At 32.8% G+C, this 18,368-nt stretch overlaps 2 protein-coding genes across 7 annotated transcripts in view; both read right to left on the bottom strand.

Annotated features, from left to right (window-relative positions):
• The window catches only part of LOC140060149 (signal-induced proliferation-associated 1-like protein 2), a 99,441-nt gene extending 86,926 nt beyond the window's left edge, over positions 1-12,515 (bottom strand). For all 6 annotated transcript variants that reach the window (XM_072106241.1, XM_072106240.1, XM_072106239.1 and 3 more), the window contains exon 1: positions 12,409-12,515. The gene's annotated coding sequence lies outside the window, so the exon portion shown is untranslated. The remainder of the gene's footprint in view (positions 1-12,408) is intronic.
• Positions 12,516-12,769: 254 nt separating this feature from the next.
• On the bottom strand, positions 12,770-15,155 carry LOC140060302 (putative glutathione-specific gamma-glutamylcyclotransferase 2). Its single transcript, XM_072106450.1, has 3 exons — positions 14,919-15,155; positions 14,419-14,454; positions 12,770-14,050 (listed from the first exon to the last, which is right to left on the bottom strand). The coding sequence occupies exons 1-3, from the start codon at positions 15,051-15,053 to the stop codon at positions 13,685-13,687; spliced, it is 537 nt and encodes a 178-aa protein (XP_071962551.1). The 5' UTR covers positions 15,054-15,155; the 3' UTR covers positions 12,770-13,684.
• Between the last annotated feature and the right edge of the window lie 3,213 nt (positions 15,156-18,368).

Consider the following 18,368-nt stretch of genomic DNA (forward strand, 5'->3'; position numbering starts at 1 on the left):
AATGCAGAATGAATGGCTTTTAGTTTTCAAAGAAGCCATAAAAGGTCAGAACTATTAAATGAACACAAAATAATATACAAACACAAGTTTCGTTTTGAATTTACTGAAATAAATTTATGGATATTAGAGACATGAAAAATACTCTTTAAAAAAACCAATGAGACTGACAGTTTACTTTAATAATAATCAATCAATAATCTGCTATAATTTTGAATTACAAAACATTTTTTATTTGTTATTGATTTTTTTTTATTTTATAACAATATTTTACAAGGGTGGTCCATCCAGCTGAACCTTATCATAAAAAAAAAATGACAAGACATTAAAACATGCAACAATTCAGTAAATTAAAATAATGCACATTAATAATAATTTGATACACAATTATTAACATCTTTAAAATAATAATAAAATGTAATAACATGATGATGATTGATATGATATTATTGAATTGTTATTACTGTAAAATATGCATTTTATAACATTTTTTTGTATAAAAAAAATTCAGATATTCCAGCAAAAAAGGGACCTCAAATTGGATGAAAAAATCTACAGTATTTCTGTCATCATTTGTTTGGGTTTATTTGCTAAATTTATATTTGTATAGATTACGACCAAGTTTAGTAGAGATGCTACAATTAATATTCATATACAATGATGATGATAAATATTAAAATAAGAAATGTTATGTTAATATGTATTCCTTTCTACAGTATGGCAATATTCACATTGCAGTATGTTTTATTTAGTATCAAACCTAGCATTCATAATGTGCTTGTTTTTCTCGGTAACACTCAGCCAGCCAATCTAAACTGACATTCAATGAACATAGACGTGTGCGCCTTACAAGCGGCCAGTCTGATCTGTTCTCCAAGTTTCTGTAAAATTACAGTTTCTGTATACTGAAATCTGTGTGTTTGATGCCACATCGAACTTTTCCTGGTTATTACTGACCGTTGTATGTATTTGTGAAGATAACATCGTTGGTCTACTAGCGAAACTAATGTTCCGTTTTCCTAGGCCAGTTTCGTTTGCCTGTCTACTCACATTCCTGTGCAGTCAGCCTTCGCGGTCAGCCGTATCCACGGTTCATTCAACATTCTTTGCCGGATTTGTCAACTACGGTAGGCCTAGGATTGTAGTAGTCGGCTTACTTCACAGAACCGAATCGTCTTATCATAACGGGTGTTCATTGACTTTAATTCAACCTGTCAGTTCATCTATTGCGTCTATGATTTACTACGATCGTGATGAACTTCTCAGATTATCAGGAAACTTAAAGTCATTGTTGACTCCATCAGAAATTGACACTATAAATCGTTTGAATATCAATGCCTTTACCACATGCCGAGCATTCTCAACTCGAAAAACACATAGAGGAAAGAAGGCTGGTCGACGACGAAGCAAGCTTATCTCTGCCGCCACTGAACACATCTCTCAACCTCGCAGACCTGTTTCCGTGGATACTGAACAATCTCGTAGTTCGAGTTCCATCTGTTTTGGACTGTGGAATGCGCGTTCTATAAGAAATAAAACTGTTCACGTTTGTGATTTTATTTTGGATGTTGAATTAGACATTTTTGTAATTACCGAAAGTTGGTTGAAAGGTGATGCAAGTGACAACCACTTTATTGCGGACGTGAGTAACACCCTCCCAAATTTCGTGGTGTCACATGAGCCACGCCCTACAGGTGGACGCGGAGGTGGAATATGCATCATTTCGCACCGTGGACTCCAAATAACACCAAATGTTTCAACAAGTTTCCGGTCTTTCGAACATATGGATATCAAGATCACTTCCAATTCATCTGTAATTAACTTGATTTCAATTTACAGACCACCACCATCGACCAAAAACAAACTTACCTTTGACTTGTTCATCACTGAATTCTCATCACTTCTTGAATCAGTCTCTTGCACCAAAAACCTTCTGATAGTTGGTGATTTCAATATTCACACAGATGACCTCTTGGACAACAACACCAAGCGATTTGATGAACTGCTTTACACGAGTTGTCTTCATCAACACGTCCAAGGCCCCACTCACGTTAGCGGGCACACACTGGACCTTCTAATCTCTCGAAAAAACGACAACATAATAAAACAAACCACTGTCAAACAAGGACTACCATCCGACCATATGGCTGTCATCAGCTTTGTGGATTTATCACATCCTAAACAACCAACGCGGACAACCTCTTACCGCAAACTTCGTAACATTGATCTAAATTGTTTTGTGGAAGATATAATGAATTCCCCGCTCGTCTGCGCACCGGAAGATAATGTCTCCGATCTCGCTGACCAATACAATAATGTATTGCAGTACATCCTTGACCAACATGCTCCGTTAACAACTAAACTGGTCACCATTAGACCACGGGCACCATGGTACACGAATGAACTCCGTGAAGCGAAGTGCGTCAAACGGAGATCAGAACGCAGAATGTTGAAATCTGGTTTGGATATCGACAAACAGAGGTACAAGTTGGAATGCAAAGCATATAAAGATATGCTAGATCTAGCAAAATGCAATTATCATCGCAATGAAATCGCTAATGCGGATGACAAGAACCTTTTCCGCATCATAAGTAAACTGTACTCGGTCGATTCTTCTCCTGTTCTGCCAAAACACACATCTTCAATGGATCTCGCAAACCAGTTTGGCTGTTTCTTTAATGAAAAGATTCTGAAAATTTGCAAGAAACTTAACTCCATAAACACTCCACTAATAACTGTCAACGTCGACGAGTCATGTAATAGTAGTTTCGCTGAATTTGAGCAAATATCAGAAGATACGGTACGCAAAGTCATCGCTGAAAGCGCATCTAAGTCCAGTAGACTTGACCCAATTCCAACACGGTTACTAAAAAACTGCATTGACGCTCTACTACCGCATATCACTAAAATCGTCAACATGTCGCTGTCATCAGGTACTGTACCATCTGCATTTAAATTGTCCCTCGTTATGCCACTGTTGAAAAAGCAAAATCTCGACTCCAACGTCCTACAAAATTATAGACCAATAGCAAATCTTCCCTTCCTTTTCAAAGTCTTGGAAAGAATTGCAACTGCTCAGATAAAAGCATATATGGATGAACATTTCCTGTTTTCAAAAGTCCAATCAGCCTACCGCCGCTTCCACTCAACTGAAACCGCTTTATTACGTGTTACAAACGATCTACTACTTGCTTTAGACAAAGGTAATGAAGCGGTACTTATTCTACTCGACTACTCCGCAGCATTTGACACTATCAATCATGATTTATTATTTCAACGTCTTCATAAAAGATACGGCATAAGCGGAACCGCATTGAAATGGTTTATTTCATATTTTGAGAATCGTAGACAAGCAATCATTGTGGGTGATTCGATGTCTGATGAGTTCGCTCTACCCTGGGGTGTACCACAGGGATCCGTAAAAGGTCCACTCGATTTCATCTTATACACTGGACCACTCAGCAACATCATTGATTCCCACCCGGAAGTTCGTCATATGATCTATGCAGATGACACTCAACTATATTTAATCATGAAACCTACACATCACTCTGAATCTGTTAACAGCCTTGAATCATGCATTGCAGATGTTCGCTCATGGGCCATTCAAAATAAACTCATGCTCAACGACTCCAAGACTGAAATGATCCATTTTCATTCAAAGTTCCGTGAGGCATCATCATTTCCTTTGGTCCATATCGGAGATACTAGTGTCTCTACCTCCAGCTCAGCCAGAAATCTAGGCGTCCAACTAGACAACAGCCTCGGTTTAAAAGAACACATTCGTAATGTTTGCCGTGGTGCTTCCTTTGGAATTTACCAGATCGGCCAGATTCGTAAGTACCTTGACAAAACATCAACTGAACGTCTTGTTCATGCTTTTGTTTCATCTCGTCTGGACTGTAATAACTCGCTTCTGTACGGCCTACCAACTTCTTATCTGTCTCCTCTTCAACGAATCCAAAATTCCGCCGCAAGACTTATCACTGGCACTAAACGACATGAACATATTTCTCCCGTTTTACGTGACTTACACTGGTTGCCTGTTGATCAGCGCATTCGTTTTAAAATCCTGTTGCTGACATATAAGGCCATCAACGGATGTGCTCCAGCCTACATATGTGACATCATTACTCCGTCAACCAACTCTTCGCTTCGTTCATCCAGCAGACTTCTTCTAAAACCTGGACCCCGTTCCAGAACTCGGTTTTACGGTGATCGTGCTTTCGCTGTCGCAGCCCCAAAACTCTGGAACACTCTACCACTCGAAATACGCTCATCAAAATCTGTTATCACATTTAAAACTAAACTCAAAACTCATCTCTTCAGAGAAGCATAATCGCACGCTACTACTTGCACTGATCTTGGAAAACACAGCGCTTTGAAACCTTTGTCTCTTGCGCTTTATAAATGTTATTTATTATTATTATTATTAAACTCGGCCATAAAAAGGTTTGAAAATTTGAATAATTTTGTTATAAATTAGTCATAAAATGAAAAGTTTACATTTAACTAAAGAGGATGGATACATTTTTAATATTAGTGTACACATTCTAAAGGTCATACTATAAAATAGATCACGATATTGCAGTTTTACTGTCTAAGCATAAATTGGCCAGCGTTGAATAAATTTGACAAACAACAAAGTTAATCACTCATATCTATATTGTTTGTTATGATGGTATCTTACGAACACGATCGTACCTTTGGACTACTGACCCAAAATTACTGAGGGGCTGAAGTTTGGAAAGGACCCAAATGGGGATCTGTCCATCCAGGCTCTGTCATCTCTGTATACAGTAATTCAAATTTTAGCATCTCAATACAATAATAATTTATATACTATTAAGCTGGACTCAAATTAATTAAAACTGGATATTTGAAATAATTTATAAAATTTAATTTTAATACTTGTTTTAAGCGTTTTTCACATAATAAATAATTGATTAAATTTTGCTGGTTTATTTATTTTTTTTATTCACAGTCTAAGTGGAAATATAATTAAACTACAGCAACTGGCTTTCCTTCTGATGAAGGTTTGGTTTTATTTTTGTTGTGCAATTAATTTTGTATTTATGTTTTACTGTTGATTGTAATTCAGTTTTTTATATTAAATTATTAATAATATATTTACAGTACAGTGCAGCATGTACTGTATAATACATTTTTTACCTTGATTTCTAAATAAACATCCTAATAAATGACTATCAATTACAAAATAGTTTATCCATACTGTAAATTGGTGAGTTACTTGCGTATGAAATAAAAAACAAACAAGCATATTAAAATGTACACTTACTGTACATTAATTATTATTATTATTATCCAGGTAAGCTAGACACGAAAATAGATATAATATTTTTTCATCCCGTGTACAAACTTGGACGCAAAAGAAATATTAAATACAGTAAATTAAACTATCGGATGATTTAGACATTAGCTAGTTTTTCTTCACAGTTGAATGGATTCTAGGCAAAAACTGATTATGTCAGCATTCAACGTATGGCTGCAGCAATTTAGCAAAGAATAGGCTGGTTACACGTTGAATGGCCACTTTGATGGGATTAACATACCAAACCAGACAAACCATAGTTAAGTGAATAATAATGGCAATGTATAGTACAGTTATATTGACAACACAGTGTTTGAATTCATGGATGTGTTTTAATTAGTATAACAATCTCATGGACTGGGCCGAACAACAATTAAACAAATTAAAAACTAAATAAAATACAGTAGTACAAGGGTGTCAATTGAGGTCAATATGTTAGTGTTAGCGATAACATATCCTGATCAGTGGAACAGGATCAAGGAAGATGGAGCTATTCAAATTGGGCATTACCATGCAGACTGCGATTGATTCTAATGGTTACTGTAGCTCCTAATCAGCATTACAATCCACTAATCAGGGTAACACAGAGGTCCCTGGTTTAGTTCCACTACGTGGCCCTCAATGCCTTTTTCTTTCTCTGAGCCTTGCTCAGGAGCCTCCATAAGTTCTGAAGCCTTGGGTTTAGCCAGTGAGCGGTCATACGCTAGTTGCTCTGCCACTGCCACTTACAGTAGTGCGAACAAGGCCTTAGACTCTCAACATTTTCAAAGATTTCTATAGTGTAATAATACTACAGTATGAATGTTGCTTAGTGATAACAATGTGACATAAACCTTAAACAAACAATCCTACAGTAACTCAAGGAGGTGACAAATCTCCATGCATCATATCATGTACATTGTATTATGTTCATAATCTGTTTAAATCAGGTTTATCATAATGTGAATAAAAACCTGATAATCTGTATGTAAATAGAGATTGCAGGATATTGAATGACGTGCTTACTAAATGCAAGTTACCTGTACTAGCGTCGGGGAGATTTGTCATAAAGGTATGTCCGGCTAAATATTGTCGAACGCGCCCAAAAATTGGACGCAATCAGGACAAATTACTGGCGTGTCCGAGGCTTCAGAATTGGGCGACATTTATGGTCAGCACTGTCCACTTATAAAAGGGTTCAATAACTTAATTTTAAAGTACATTTTTTCTTGTTTCCTAAAGTGAAGTCTTCTGTGCACCCCTACAGTACACTGACAATAGTCTATGCTATTGAATAACATTGCTATAATTTCTTGAATCTGACAAAATTTTTTTTTTTAAGTATTTACTGTAACTACTGTATAACTGTATTTTAGTAACATTTTAACTTTTAAAAATAGCAAAAATAGAACACCAAAATACAGTATATTTTGGTGTCCTACATTATTTTTGCCATTTGCTTTGCTAGATTTGTTTTGCTAGAAAGAAATTGAAATTTTAAAATAAAAATAACTGTCAAAATACCATGGTTTCATTGTAATTGTATAAAAAATGAAATGAAAAGAAATTCACAAATCCTATAGTAGGAGGTTAAGAAAAGAATTTCAGAAACAGAATGTTCTGTGTAACCTTGCAAAATAATTGCAATGGAATTTTATTCACACACTCGGAAAATCCGTAAATTCTTCAACAAATTAGTCAAATACGTGGGTAGGCCCAGTACTTTAACTCCTAATGAAGAATGTCCTATCAAGTATCATACTGTGAGTACAAACATGACATCACAAAGATTTGGTAGACGTTGGCCTGATGCCCTCGTTTACTGTATTGTGACTTTGTGGAGTAAACAGATTCATTGTCACTCAACCAATGATTAAACAAACATTGTGTACTGTATGACTAAGAAATTCCTAAAATTATGGAATATAAAAAGATTGACCAATAAAAAGAAACAAATACTACAGAATAGGAAAATTCTTTGGTAGCTAAAGATTACATCAATTGTAGCAATTACGAAAGCCATTTTGAATATTGTTTTTTTTTTTCTAACTTAATGATTGCAGCTATTTCGTTAATTTTTTTTCTACTGTAGGCCTGGGCTATGGATTTTCCTAAATTGTGGATAATAAACAATGGATTTATTTTTTTTCTTCAGTTTTCAGGGCCTATCTGGATCCTAACAAAACAACAAAAAAACCTAAATGCATGCAAATTCACTTATTACAGTTGAGTTAGCCTATCTGGGAAAATCCACAGACTTTAATCATTTTGGAAGTTTGTTTTTTTAATAATGCAGATCAAAACTCAATAAATCTTGTAATTTGTTATAAAAATTAATTACCTGAGAAAGAATATGCTATTTATTCCATCAAAATTATACTTAGTAGATCTTTGGTAAAATTCATTCAGATACAAAGATCCTAAAATGAGTTAAGAACACATTGTACTATACTGAATGAGATAATTTGCATGCAAACAAACAGGTTTAGATCGTTTCAAATCATGCTTGAAATAAAAAGTAATTGGTATTAACAAATTTGAAGTCAACACTACAACTATTAAGAACAAAATGTGCAACAAATAAAGGTAAAATGGTAGATAAAATTATGCAGGTTTTTGCATACTTTAATACAGTGAATGTATTCAGTGTTAATAACGTGTTATTTGATACTTTGTATGCATTATGATGGCAATCTTGGAAAAACTTGGTTAAATACAGTACTGTCAATTTGGTGGTTATGATGCATGACGTCTGCAAACTCCAAAGTCATGGGTTCAAATCCTCATTGATTACAGTACTGTACAGGATTTTTTTTAGGAGGCTTAATGAATAACTGTTGATATTGTAAATTTAAGACTTGTATGCAGTTAAGTCGATATGACTGTCTTGGGAGATTTTTTTTTTTTTTAATTACAGTTTTCTCCTATTTTAATGGAAAAAAATCTGTCACAGTTTATCGAGGTAAGCGAGGCACGAAATAGAAATGGTATCTTCCAACACAAATCAACAGTGATGGCGGATTTGTCTGTTGATACAGTAGAGAGAAAATTTTAACTTTTTTCCCCGAAGAAAACAAGGGCTATTGTCGGTTTATCCAGGTTAGCTAGGCACGAAATTGAGTACTCTACTAAAATTCTGTACAGTAGCACTCATCCGCGTACAAATCTACACATCTTTTTCCCATAAACAAAATAAATGGGTACAAATTATAAAAAGTGTCAAAAGAAGGTATCATTTTGAGACGGCAACCTGTAAGCAACGTGGGAAAGTCACCAGGTCAAAGACATATCAAGGGAATCACATTAGGAACCAATGACTGCACCAATTAAGAAATTCTTCAAAAGATTTACACAACCATAAAAAACAAAAACAAAGTAAAGTCTTTGTGATATCAGCCTTAGCTTGCAATGCATTCATTCATGTGAATGGAGTATTGTTGTATAAATAGCTAAATTATTTTGCCAGGGTTCAACCAAGTGACATTTTAAGCAACTAAAATAACTTCTAATCCAGGGTGTTTACCCCAAATTTGAAATATCAATGTCGGTATATATATACGGTACCCACAATAGGGATTACTGACGGACTTCATACTTATTACTGTCAAGCTTTATTTATCTACTGTACACTGTTACTGGTACGTTAATTGGATCGAAATGTGAAATTTATATCCCAATGTTCTTACTAACAACCGAAAATGTCATTAGGGTGTTACATAGTTATTCATTAATTATTCTCAATTTAAAATTCATTCTTCAACCCTACCCAACCAATTTGTCTTGGTATTTCAATGCTTTTGATGTTTGCTGTATTTTTATCTGATCCTAATTCCATCACTTCTTCTCATCTACAGTACAGACAGTCTGTATGCTCAGTCATAGTTAGTATGTTTATACAGACTAATATTGTTCTTCTTCTTTCTAAAGGTTACAGTAGATCTAGGCACTTTAAGTCAACTTAAAGCTTGCATGTACATAACAATGTAAAATGCCAGTGTATATTTCAACCTTAATAATAAGTTTACACTGACTATTATATCCCAGCTCGCTCAAAAACTAAAGTCTGCATGGGTGAAAGGATCAACTTGAAATTTCTGTATTAATGAATTGAAAAGTCATGGTATAAAAATCGCATTAAAAAATGTAATGTTAACTTTAAAATAATATTTTGATACCAATAGAATTCATGGCATGCTTTGTACAGTAAAGTCAATGTACTGTATGACTGACTGCAAACTATACCATTACACGGTTACAAGTAAATATCATGTCTGAATAATTGAATTTGAAAACACTGTTATTGCCTAAAGCAGTTAAGAAATTCGGTATAGGACCACGCATGTAGATTTCTTTATAAACTGACTGACTATCTACAGTGCTCTGGTAAATTAAATGTTGTCGCCAAAATTACAAAGACATCTACATTGAAGGTCAAGGGTTATTGTTCGGTAGAGCCCAAGTGCATGTGTCCCAGGCTATTGTTTAAAAGATCTAATCTAAAACAGCAATCAATAAGCTATACAGGGCTTATAACACAAGCTTGTGCAACCACAGAGTAAAGTTAATTATAATGACTTCCTATTAATTAATATGTTATTCAAGATAATGCCTAGAACATATAGAACAGCAGTTTTTTTGCTCCTGAAAATGTGAAATCATTTTAAACGTGTTTGAGCACATTGCTTAAAATGAGAAAATAGAATAGGAACTATTACTAGCAATACACGAAATAACATCAAGATCATATCATATCAAATTCCATACTGTAGACTATATAATTAAATAATCTAATGGTCTCATTTCACAAAATTGTACTGTTCCTTTAGGATAATATTTATTTTATAGATTCATAGCATTCAATTTATCAAAATAAACATTTTATGTACTGGCCAATATAATCCCTTGTTGTTGAAAAATACGGTACCTTCAAGAGAGAACTTATAAACATCCGGTACAATACTGTAAATACTACTTACAAAATTGTAAATGTTTAATTTTCCGATCTTCACCGTTTGTTGCGATTAAACATCCCTACAGTACCTATTAACTGTACAGTAGTACTGTACTGTATGACTAAAACAAAGTACATTATACGTACACAGTAGTACAATTAATATTTTAAAAACCTATATTTGTATTCATTAACTATATTAATTATAGTAATCATTATTTCAGAATGTTAATAATGTATCTTCTACAAATGTTCCCCATCACTTTATCTGGGTCATTCCACCTCAATTCCATCAATGACTTACATCGTCGCATCATGGATTTTGCTTAAATTTGGTACGCAAAGAGAAAGCCGAACTACCTGTAGGCCTATATATTATAATAAAATATAAGCTAAAATGTCATATTTCCTAATTTTCGTTATCAGTTAGCAAGATTTGAACAACTGAATTTTTCCGAGTTTTTGTGCAAAAGGGCGCAACCTCAGTATTTTAAGTTTAAATAGCAATAAATAAGGTATCATTGGATAATAAATTACAATAAAAATAGAGTTCTCATTGTTGATGGAACATTATATCATGTGACAATGTAAAATTTCATTTTTGTTGTTGGTTGAAATGGCCTACTTGATATCTTTAAATAAGTTAACAAAAAAACCCAGATCTACAAATACTTTTGTCCTTGCTCATAAATAACCTTTAGCCATCACCAAATTTATCCTAATAAAATTCACAATATAGTAGTACTTTTTAAGTGCAGAAACTTTATCAAGTCTAGGCTTGTTAGCAATTAAAGAGGTCAAGATAGGAGCATGCCAAAGGCAGGTTCAATGCTTGTCTCTTGCTGGGAACGAGGAATGTCACTGGTGTCTTCTTCGTCATGCTAATTCCACGAGTGTACGGTAACAAAAAGGTGAAATTTGTACTTTACGTTCATGGAGATACAGTAAATCATGAAATTAAAAAACATATTTTTTTAAATATCAATTATTTAAATTTGTAGAAAACTGTTTTGTGTTTTCCTTGTATTAGTACCAAATCTATCAATAAAGCTCAACAATTAGTAAAACAAAAATAAAAAAATTACTGTAAAATTTAAGTCTTATTTTATTCTGGTTTCATGTACCATTAGTTACTGTACATTACAATGTAGGTAAATCAAAGTGCAGTAGGATCAGTAGTACAGTACCAAAATAAAATTTGACCCAGAATTAATTGAAACTACCGAAATCCTAATCAATGGCTGAAACCATTATAAGGACAGTCAAATAAATTCAATGCCCTGGTCCATGGCCAGCCTTAAATACAGACTTTTCAAATTATTAAATTTTATGTCACATTCATAAAGGTACAGCCCCCACTAATTAATAATTCGGTATCTAGGCTACTATCATTACGATGTGGTGGGATGAAAATCATTTGAAATGCTCTTTACTTGAAAACTGTTTCTGCTGCCAAGAAAATACCGTATTTAATACCGTATTTTATTGGCAGCAGAAACTGCGCTCATAAAAAAAATACCGTATTTTGTATACCGTATTTTCCCCACAAAATTTGTGGATAAAATATGGTATTTACAAATTTATACCATATTTTTTTTACCCATTTCTGCTGCCAATAAAAAATACCGTATCTGCGAAAGCAGTAACATTGCAAAAGACAATAACTCGGGGAGGAAACGAATTACTTGTCCCCATTACGATGTTTTCTGTGCTCTCACAACATCTGTGTCAATAGGGATAGGCTGTTCCTTTATTGCGACTTTTAATTATCGACCAAATAAATGAATGGCAATTTGGGTAAAAATGATGAAATTTAACACGATCACCGAAGAAGTATTGTTAGCAGAAACGGGGTACTAAAATTTAATACCGTATTTTATACCGTATTTTGAGCAGTTGCAGCAGAGACAGGTCCTATGACTGGCCTATCTTTAACTTTTACAAAGGCAAACGTTTAAATTATCCATTTATAAAATTCCCACGGCACCAGCAGGTTGACTGAGCCTACAGAATACAATACATGCTCTTTCTCAGGCAGGCAGCCTACAACCAAAAATAAGTTGGGCCTAAAACATCACCACTCCTAGACCACTTCACTACAGGCTTTAAATATCAATTTTTTAAATGTTTTCAATTATAAACAACTTACCTTATCTATGATAAATAATGAGTTCCGTTATATTAATAATTTTATTGAAAATCCACAGTATTTACGATCAAAGTAAAACATCTGATTACGTCGACCAAAACCCAAAAGGTGTTTTTAGGTAGTGAATGCCACTTCCGGTTGAAAACATTGTTATCACGTGACACAAACAAGGTTTAAACTAGTACGCGTTTAGCCAATGGAAAAGCGTAATATAAAGATATACACATTGTGATTGGCAAATATAATCTTTTCTAACAACTCCTAACATTGCAGATCTAACACAATATGCAGTTTCTGCAATCTCACGTTGGTGGCGATATGTATAAAAACCAAGAAAAGAAGTCATATATACTTTATTGTCCATTTAAAAAACAGAAATGTGATTTGAAAACTGGCAAAATACAAAAATATAAAATACAATTTACAAAAACACACACAAAAAGTTAAGAGGCTAAAAATTGTTAAAATTAGATAAAAATTATCGGTTACAATTACATTTTACCTTTGTACTCTGGAGTTATATAAGAAGAACTGTATCGATTTATTTGGCCTTTATTTAGGGTAAAATAAATAATTATTACAAGTACTAGTACACAATAGACACATTCTACTGTATAAAATTTAGTTTATTTGTTAAAAATATTTAGATGTTCTTATATCCAAAAACGTTTTAAGTCTCAAAGTGCAAAGAAATTGAAATATGGAAAGTACATTTATAAATATAAGTCTTTAATTCCTCGTGTACACCCGTAATTATTATTTAGAATTATACTATATAAATTTATAAATTAAATTAATAACCTTGTTCAATAAATATTTGTAATTGTAAATTTTAATTAAAGCTTGTAGTTAAAAACAAATTACAGTATTTTGTAAAATTTAATTCAGTTCAAATTGTAAATTACTTAAAAATATATTTGATGTAATCACATACAAATATGTACAAAACACAAAAATATTAGAAACAGATAAGATCATTTTTAAATTTGATTAAAGAAATATTTTACTGAAACAGTAAAATTGATTCCACACAAGGTTGTATAATGAACAAATGCTAGGTCAACAAACATATTAATATACTACTAATAATTATAACAAGATGAGGTAAACAAAAACAATCAACAAAATATTAAATATTATAACATACCAAATATAAATACTGTATATCAGTATGAATAAATATATAAAAATATAGTTAATACTATATATTATATTAAAATATAATAATATATATTAAAACAATTTTAATATAAATTCGAATTTTACTCCAAAGCCCTCAACCTTGTTGTAGCATATCTTTAACGAGAGATTCCAACTTATACAAATGTTCGTCTTTATGTTCTGGGACAATCACCCTCATTGCGGTGGCAAGCTGTAGCAAATATTCTGAGTTTGGTCCGCTCGGTCCGTGAGATTCTATAACTTGTTTTGCGATGTCTTCTTCTGGTGCTGGACCTAAATAATGCGGGTTTTGTTCATTGGCTATGTAAAGGTTGATTGTAAATGGCTTAGTGGCGCTATCTTGCGGCTGAAACAATACTTCTATACTCGAATATCCTGCTTTTTCTCGGTGATCTAAATTAGTAATCGTTTCTTCACGTGATTCTTCAGAAAGTTTATAGGCTATACCCCACACGAGTTCCTTTTAAACAAAAATCAATGCTATTAAATATCAAACAGAAATGAAACATTTTTAAAAGAAAATTTATTGCCAATGTACTGTTTTATTGAGCATGTTTAGGTTTAGTTATTTATATTAAATATCTAAGTTGGTGATTTATCCACCAAATTAGCGATAATTATAACATCGTTCATGGCTAGCTCGTCATGCACTTTTTTTATTTTGTGCGAAATCACACATTGTTGTTCATCTTTGTTTTTTAAGAAATAAATATTGAGCATGATGGTAAAAAATATGAAATTTTGGCAATATTTTGATTTCTTTTCTGAAATTGTTGTTGAGATATGCTGTTTACAATGAACATGAATATACAGAATATAATTTGTTACCTCTGGATTTTTCACTAGCGTTACGACTCTACCAGGCTAAAAAAAAAGAAACATTACCCATATGTTATGATCCTGAATGAATCAATATGTTACAGTAATTTTTATCATTAATAATAATATTCGTTATGAAAATGTGAATATTTCTCAGGAACAGGTTACCAATACCATACAATATTAATTCCACTGATTGATACTCTAGTATAATATTATAAAAAGTATTACTGCATTTATATTTCCTCATTGTTTTGCCGAAAACCCATGTCATAAAAATAATGACATGTTTTGTTATTCTGTCAAAACAGCAACTTACTAACAAACATGCAAGACCTCATTCATGTCTATATAATATGGGGTCCTAGCCTAAAAACTGAATGCCTACTAGACTACTCGTCGTACGAAAATATTCTAGGCCTATTACACCACCACACTAACCAGCCTAGTAAAGTGGAGTAGGCCTAGGCCCTACTACTAGCTAGACTCTAGAGCATCCCTTACCTTACCTGTCTCGGCGTTCCACGGTGATCTGGGCTACCTTGCCAAAATCTCCGTGAAAACCCTTCAATGTATCCAATCATCTTTTCCTCATAACTGAAATCAACTTTCCAAGTCAAAGATCCATATCCAAATACCCACATCTTTATTTATATTATATTAAAAATTAATTTTGTGTCCGTCATCTACTGTATATAAATAACTAGCCTAGCTAGCTAGATAGCCTAAATTCTGGGCAGATTTTGTGTTGTGAAGTGGCGCAAGATAGGGAACTCCTATCTCTTATACACTGCGCATGAGTGAAATTCCATGGGCAGCCATTCCGGCAAGCAAGTTACGCGATCACATACCCCGGAAGTGTATAATAAACCATTGAACCACATCCACGTGTGACGTGTTATTGTTTGTTCGGGAAGTTTTCTCGTGTTGTATTGGGTAAATTGTAGTGGTAAGTTTTTAGAATATATATTTTTTTGTTAGTAAACATTAACAAAATTATTAAATTGTTGTTTAAATTTAGTTCAGGCAGGCGTTTCTGCGCAATCCGATCTAGGGCCTAGTACTAGTAGTAGTAGGCCTGGGCATATTTAATGCCGAATACTAGGCCTAGTTTAGTTAGTATGATTAATAAAAAAAAGTCTGGGAGGATGAATGATATTGATTGGCGTCTTGATGATAGATGGATCAAACAAGGCTTGGATGGATGGAAGATTAAGAAAAAAACTGAAGCTGTTCGGGAATTAGGAATTTTTAATAAAAATGTACAAGACAATATAGCGTTTTATTAATAATAACATTAACAGAAATAATTAAATGTAATGAAATCAAAAATCGTGAGGATGTTGTTATTGTTGTTAATTTGTCGTTGTCTTGCTTTACATGTTTGTTTGTCTTGTTTTGTTTCTGTTTGTTTAAACTCCAATATGATTACAATTTCTTAACTGGCTACCCGTCACAAGTTTTTTTGGAGGGAAACCTCCAAATGTTATTACTTTCTGGGTGTTGCCTCTTAATTATTTATATTTAAATTGTTATTTTGTTTACTTTGAAATGATAAGAAATAAATGTTATTATGAATGAATGAATTGTTTGTTTTTTTTATTTAATAAATTTAAATTATAAATTTGATCCTCATATTTATTTTGTTCTTCATCTTTATTTGAAAAATATTTAGTTAATTAATGTAAACATTTTTGAATACTTACAATTATTAATAAATAGTATATTGACTTTTGTTTTGAATTTAAAAATGTATAGTATTTTAAAATACTATAATAAGTAATCAAATGATTATGTAACAGTTCGAAAAGTGACCTAATAATTTAATGATATATTTTTCCCTATTTCAGAAAGATATAAGTCTGTCATCATACTGTAAAATTGAGAAGATAGATGATTGAGTGCAAAGTGGTATTTTACACAAGAATTAAATACAAAGGCCAGAACTGATGGACAATTATATTTCAATAGTAATAATAGTTTATATTTTTGATTCTTGAAAAGGAGCAGTATCCTATGGGATTACAAATAAAATCACTATTTTCACACACCTCATACTTTTAAGTGAAAGGAAATAACCAGAATTCAGTTATTATCAGTACTGTTGTTTAGGCCTATTGGCTTCTTTTGTAATACAAGAAATCAAAATAATAGAATTTTCCTTGTATTTAAGAAGGCTAAAACCATACATTCGTAATTTATTTATTGAGTGTATTTAATTATTCCATCATTATTTATTAATATTGTATAAAGTGAGATTTTTCAGTATTTTTATTGCATTTTAATCCTGTCTGTAATATTGAAAGTTGAGCTAATAAAAGTGGGTTGAAAAGAACAAATTATGATTATGAATTTTTAAAATTAATATTTAATACTTTTACTTTTTTGAAATTAAAAAAATGTAACAATTGTTTTTGTATCTAGTAATGTTTGTACAGTATACTACAGTTGTGGCAGATCGTAGTAAAATTCCCCTTGCAATGAAATAACTTTGTAGGCCTGAAGCACACAAAATAGAAAGAGAGGGTCCGAACAGGGGAAAGAACATCCCCCTGCCCATTAATTTTTTTTTTTTTTTTAAATTAAAAAGACAGTTTTGGACAATATATTTGGCAATTATTACAATTCATCTCCAAAAAAATGCTTCTCTCGCACATAAACTAAGCCATCATCCCAGCCTAGGCCAAACGCGGCCGACCTTGGGCGTGAAGTGCGTAGCATCGCGCTGCGCCCCGCGACACTATTTATAACTATGCCTCAACCGACTGCCTACAAAATTCGTCCTCCATACAGTCAGTGTTTATTCTGTAGCCGTTTGAGGTTGGACAGTGATATACGCATATGTAAGTGTAATATCAAATGGAGTAAATTTATATAATCGAATTTTATATAGATGTTCTTTCATTTTGACGCGAAAGATAAAATAAAGTCGTACTGTTTATCGCGTAGATGTAAATCCTATTTGTTTTCATTGATTTGGTGGCGTGCCGCATTGCCTACTGGGTAATCCGCTTGCCGGAATGGCTGCCCATGGAATTATCATTTTTTGAGCGTCAGTTCCATATCTTGCGCCACTACGTGGCGCTATACGATCTTTGGTTTTGATTTCGTTTGTTCGTGCGTGTGTTGTAATGATAAAATTTCATCATCACACGTACGGTACGCACGAGCGTTCCTATACATAGAGGGCGGTATTAATATTTTTATTACAAATTGCAAATTGTGATACACAATGTTGCTGGCACTCAACACTTGAATACCCTGAAAGATGCGGTCCAAATAATAGAATATTAATAATAAATAAACAATCAAACAAAAAACAATAAACAAACAATACCAAACACTCCCATTTCATTCTTTCTAAGAATATATTCTTACCACCTCCGAAAGCATGCTAGTGCATCGAAGAGAGATAATCGTAAATAACTAGCACTGAGTAGTTGAAGTTGATGTTTAATATAATATTTTCCATAGAATAATGTCTTATTGTATATATTATTTGCAATATGAATTTTTAATAAAATCGATATATGGCCTGATGTGTAGACTCAATTCAAATGAAAATGTTTTAGTCACAACGATAATAGACAACGTCTTATATAAAAGTAGGACGGAAACATCATTTCGTCCACAATCGTTAAACTATAAGTATCTGGCATCCGTGTTTTGTGTAAATAAAAATAAAATGAAACGAATAAATACACGGCATTTGGTATGAAGCTATTGCCTACCGTAAGGAATTTTTTTTCTCTATTTTGCTATGGATATATCATGTCACCATGATATTCCGAAATAAAAAGATGAATGAATGTTGAATGAATACAAAGGTTCAAAAGTAAATGTAATGTTTAATCAAGGAAGAGTAAATTACTCTCTCCGCTTGTTGATTACTATAAAATGTATAACATTTTTTCTTCCATCGACTTTTAACTTCTAACATAATATAGAATTAGTTCACA

This window comes from Antedon mediterranea, chromosome 10 (assembly GCF_964355755.1).
Source record: "Antedon mediterranea chromosome 10, ecAntMedi1.1, whole genome shotgun sequence".
Lineage (NCBI taxonomy): Eukaryota > Metazoa > Echinodermata > Crinoidea > Comatulida > Antedonidae > Antedon > Antedon mediterranea.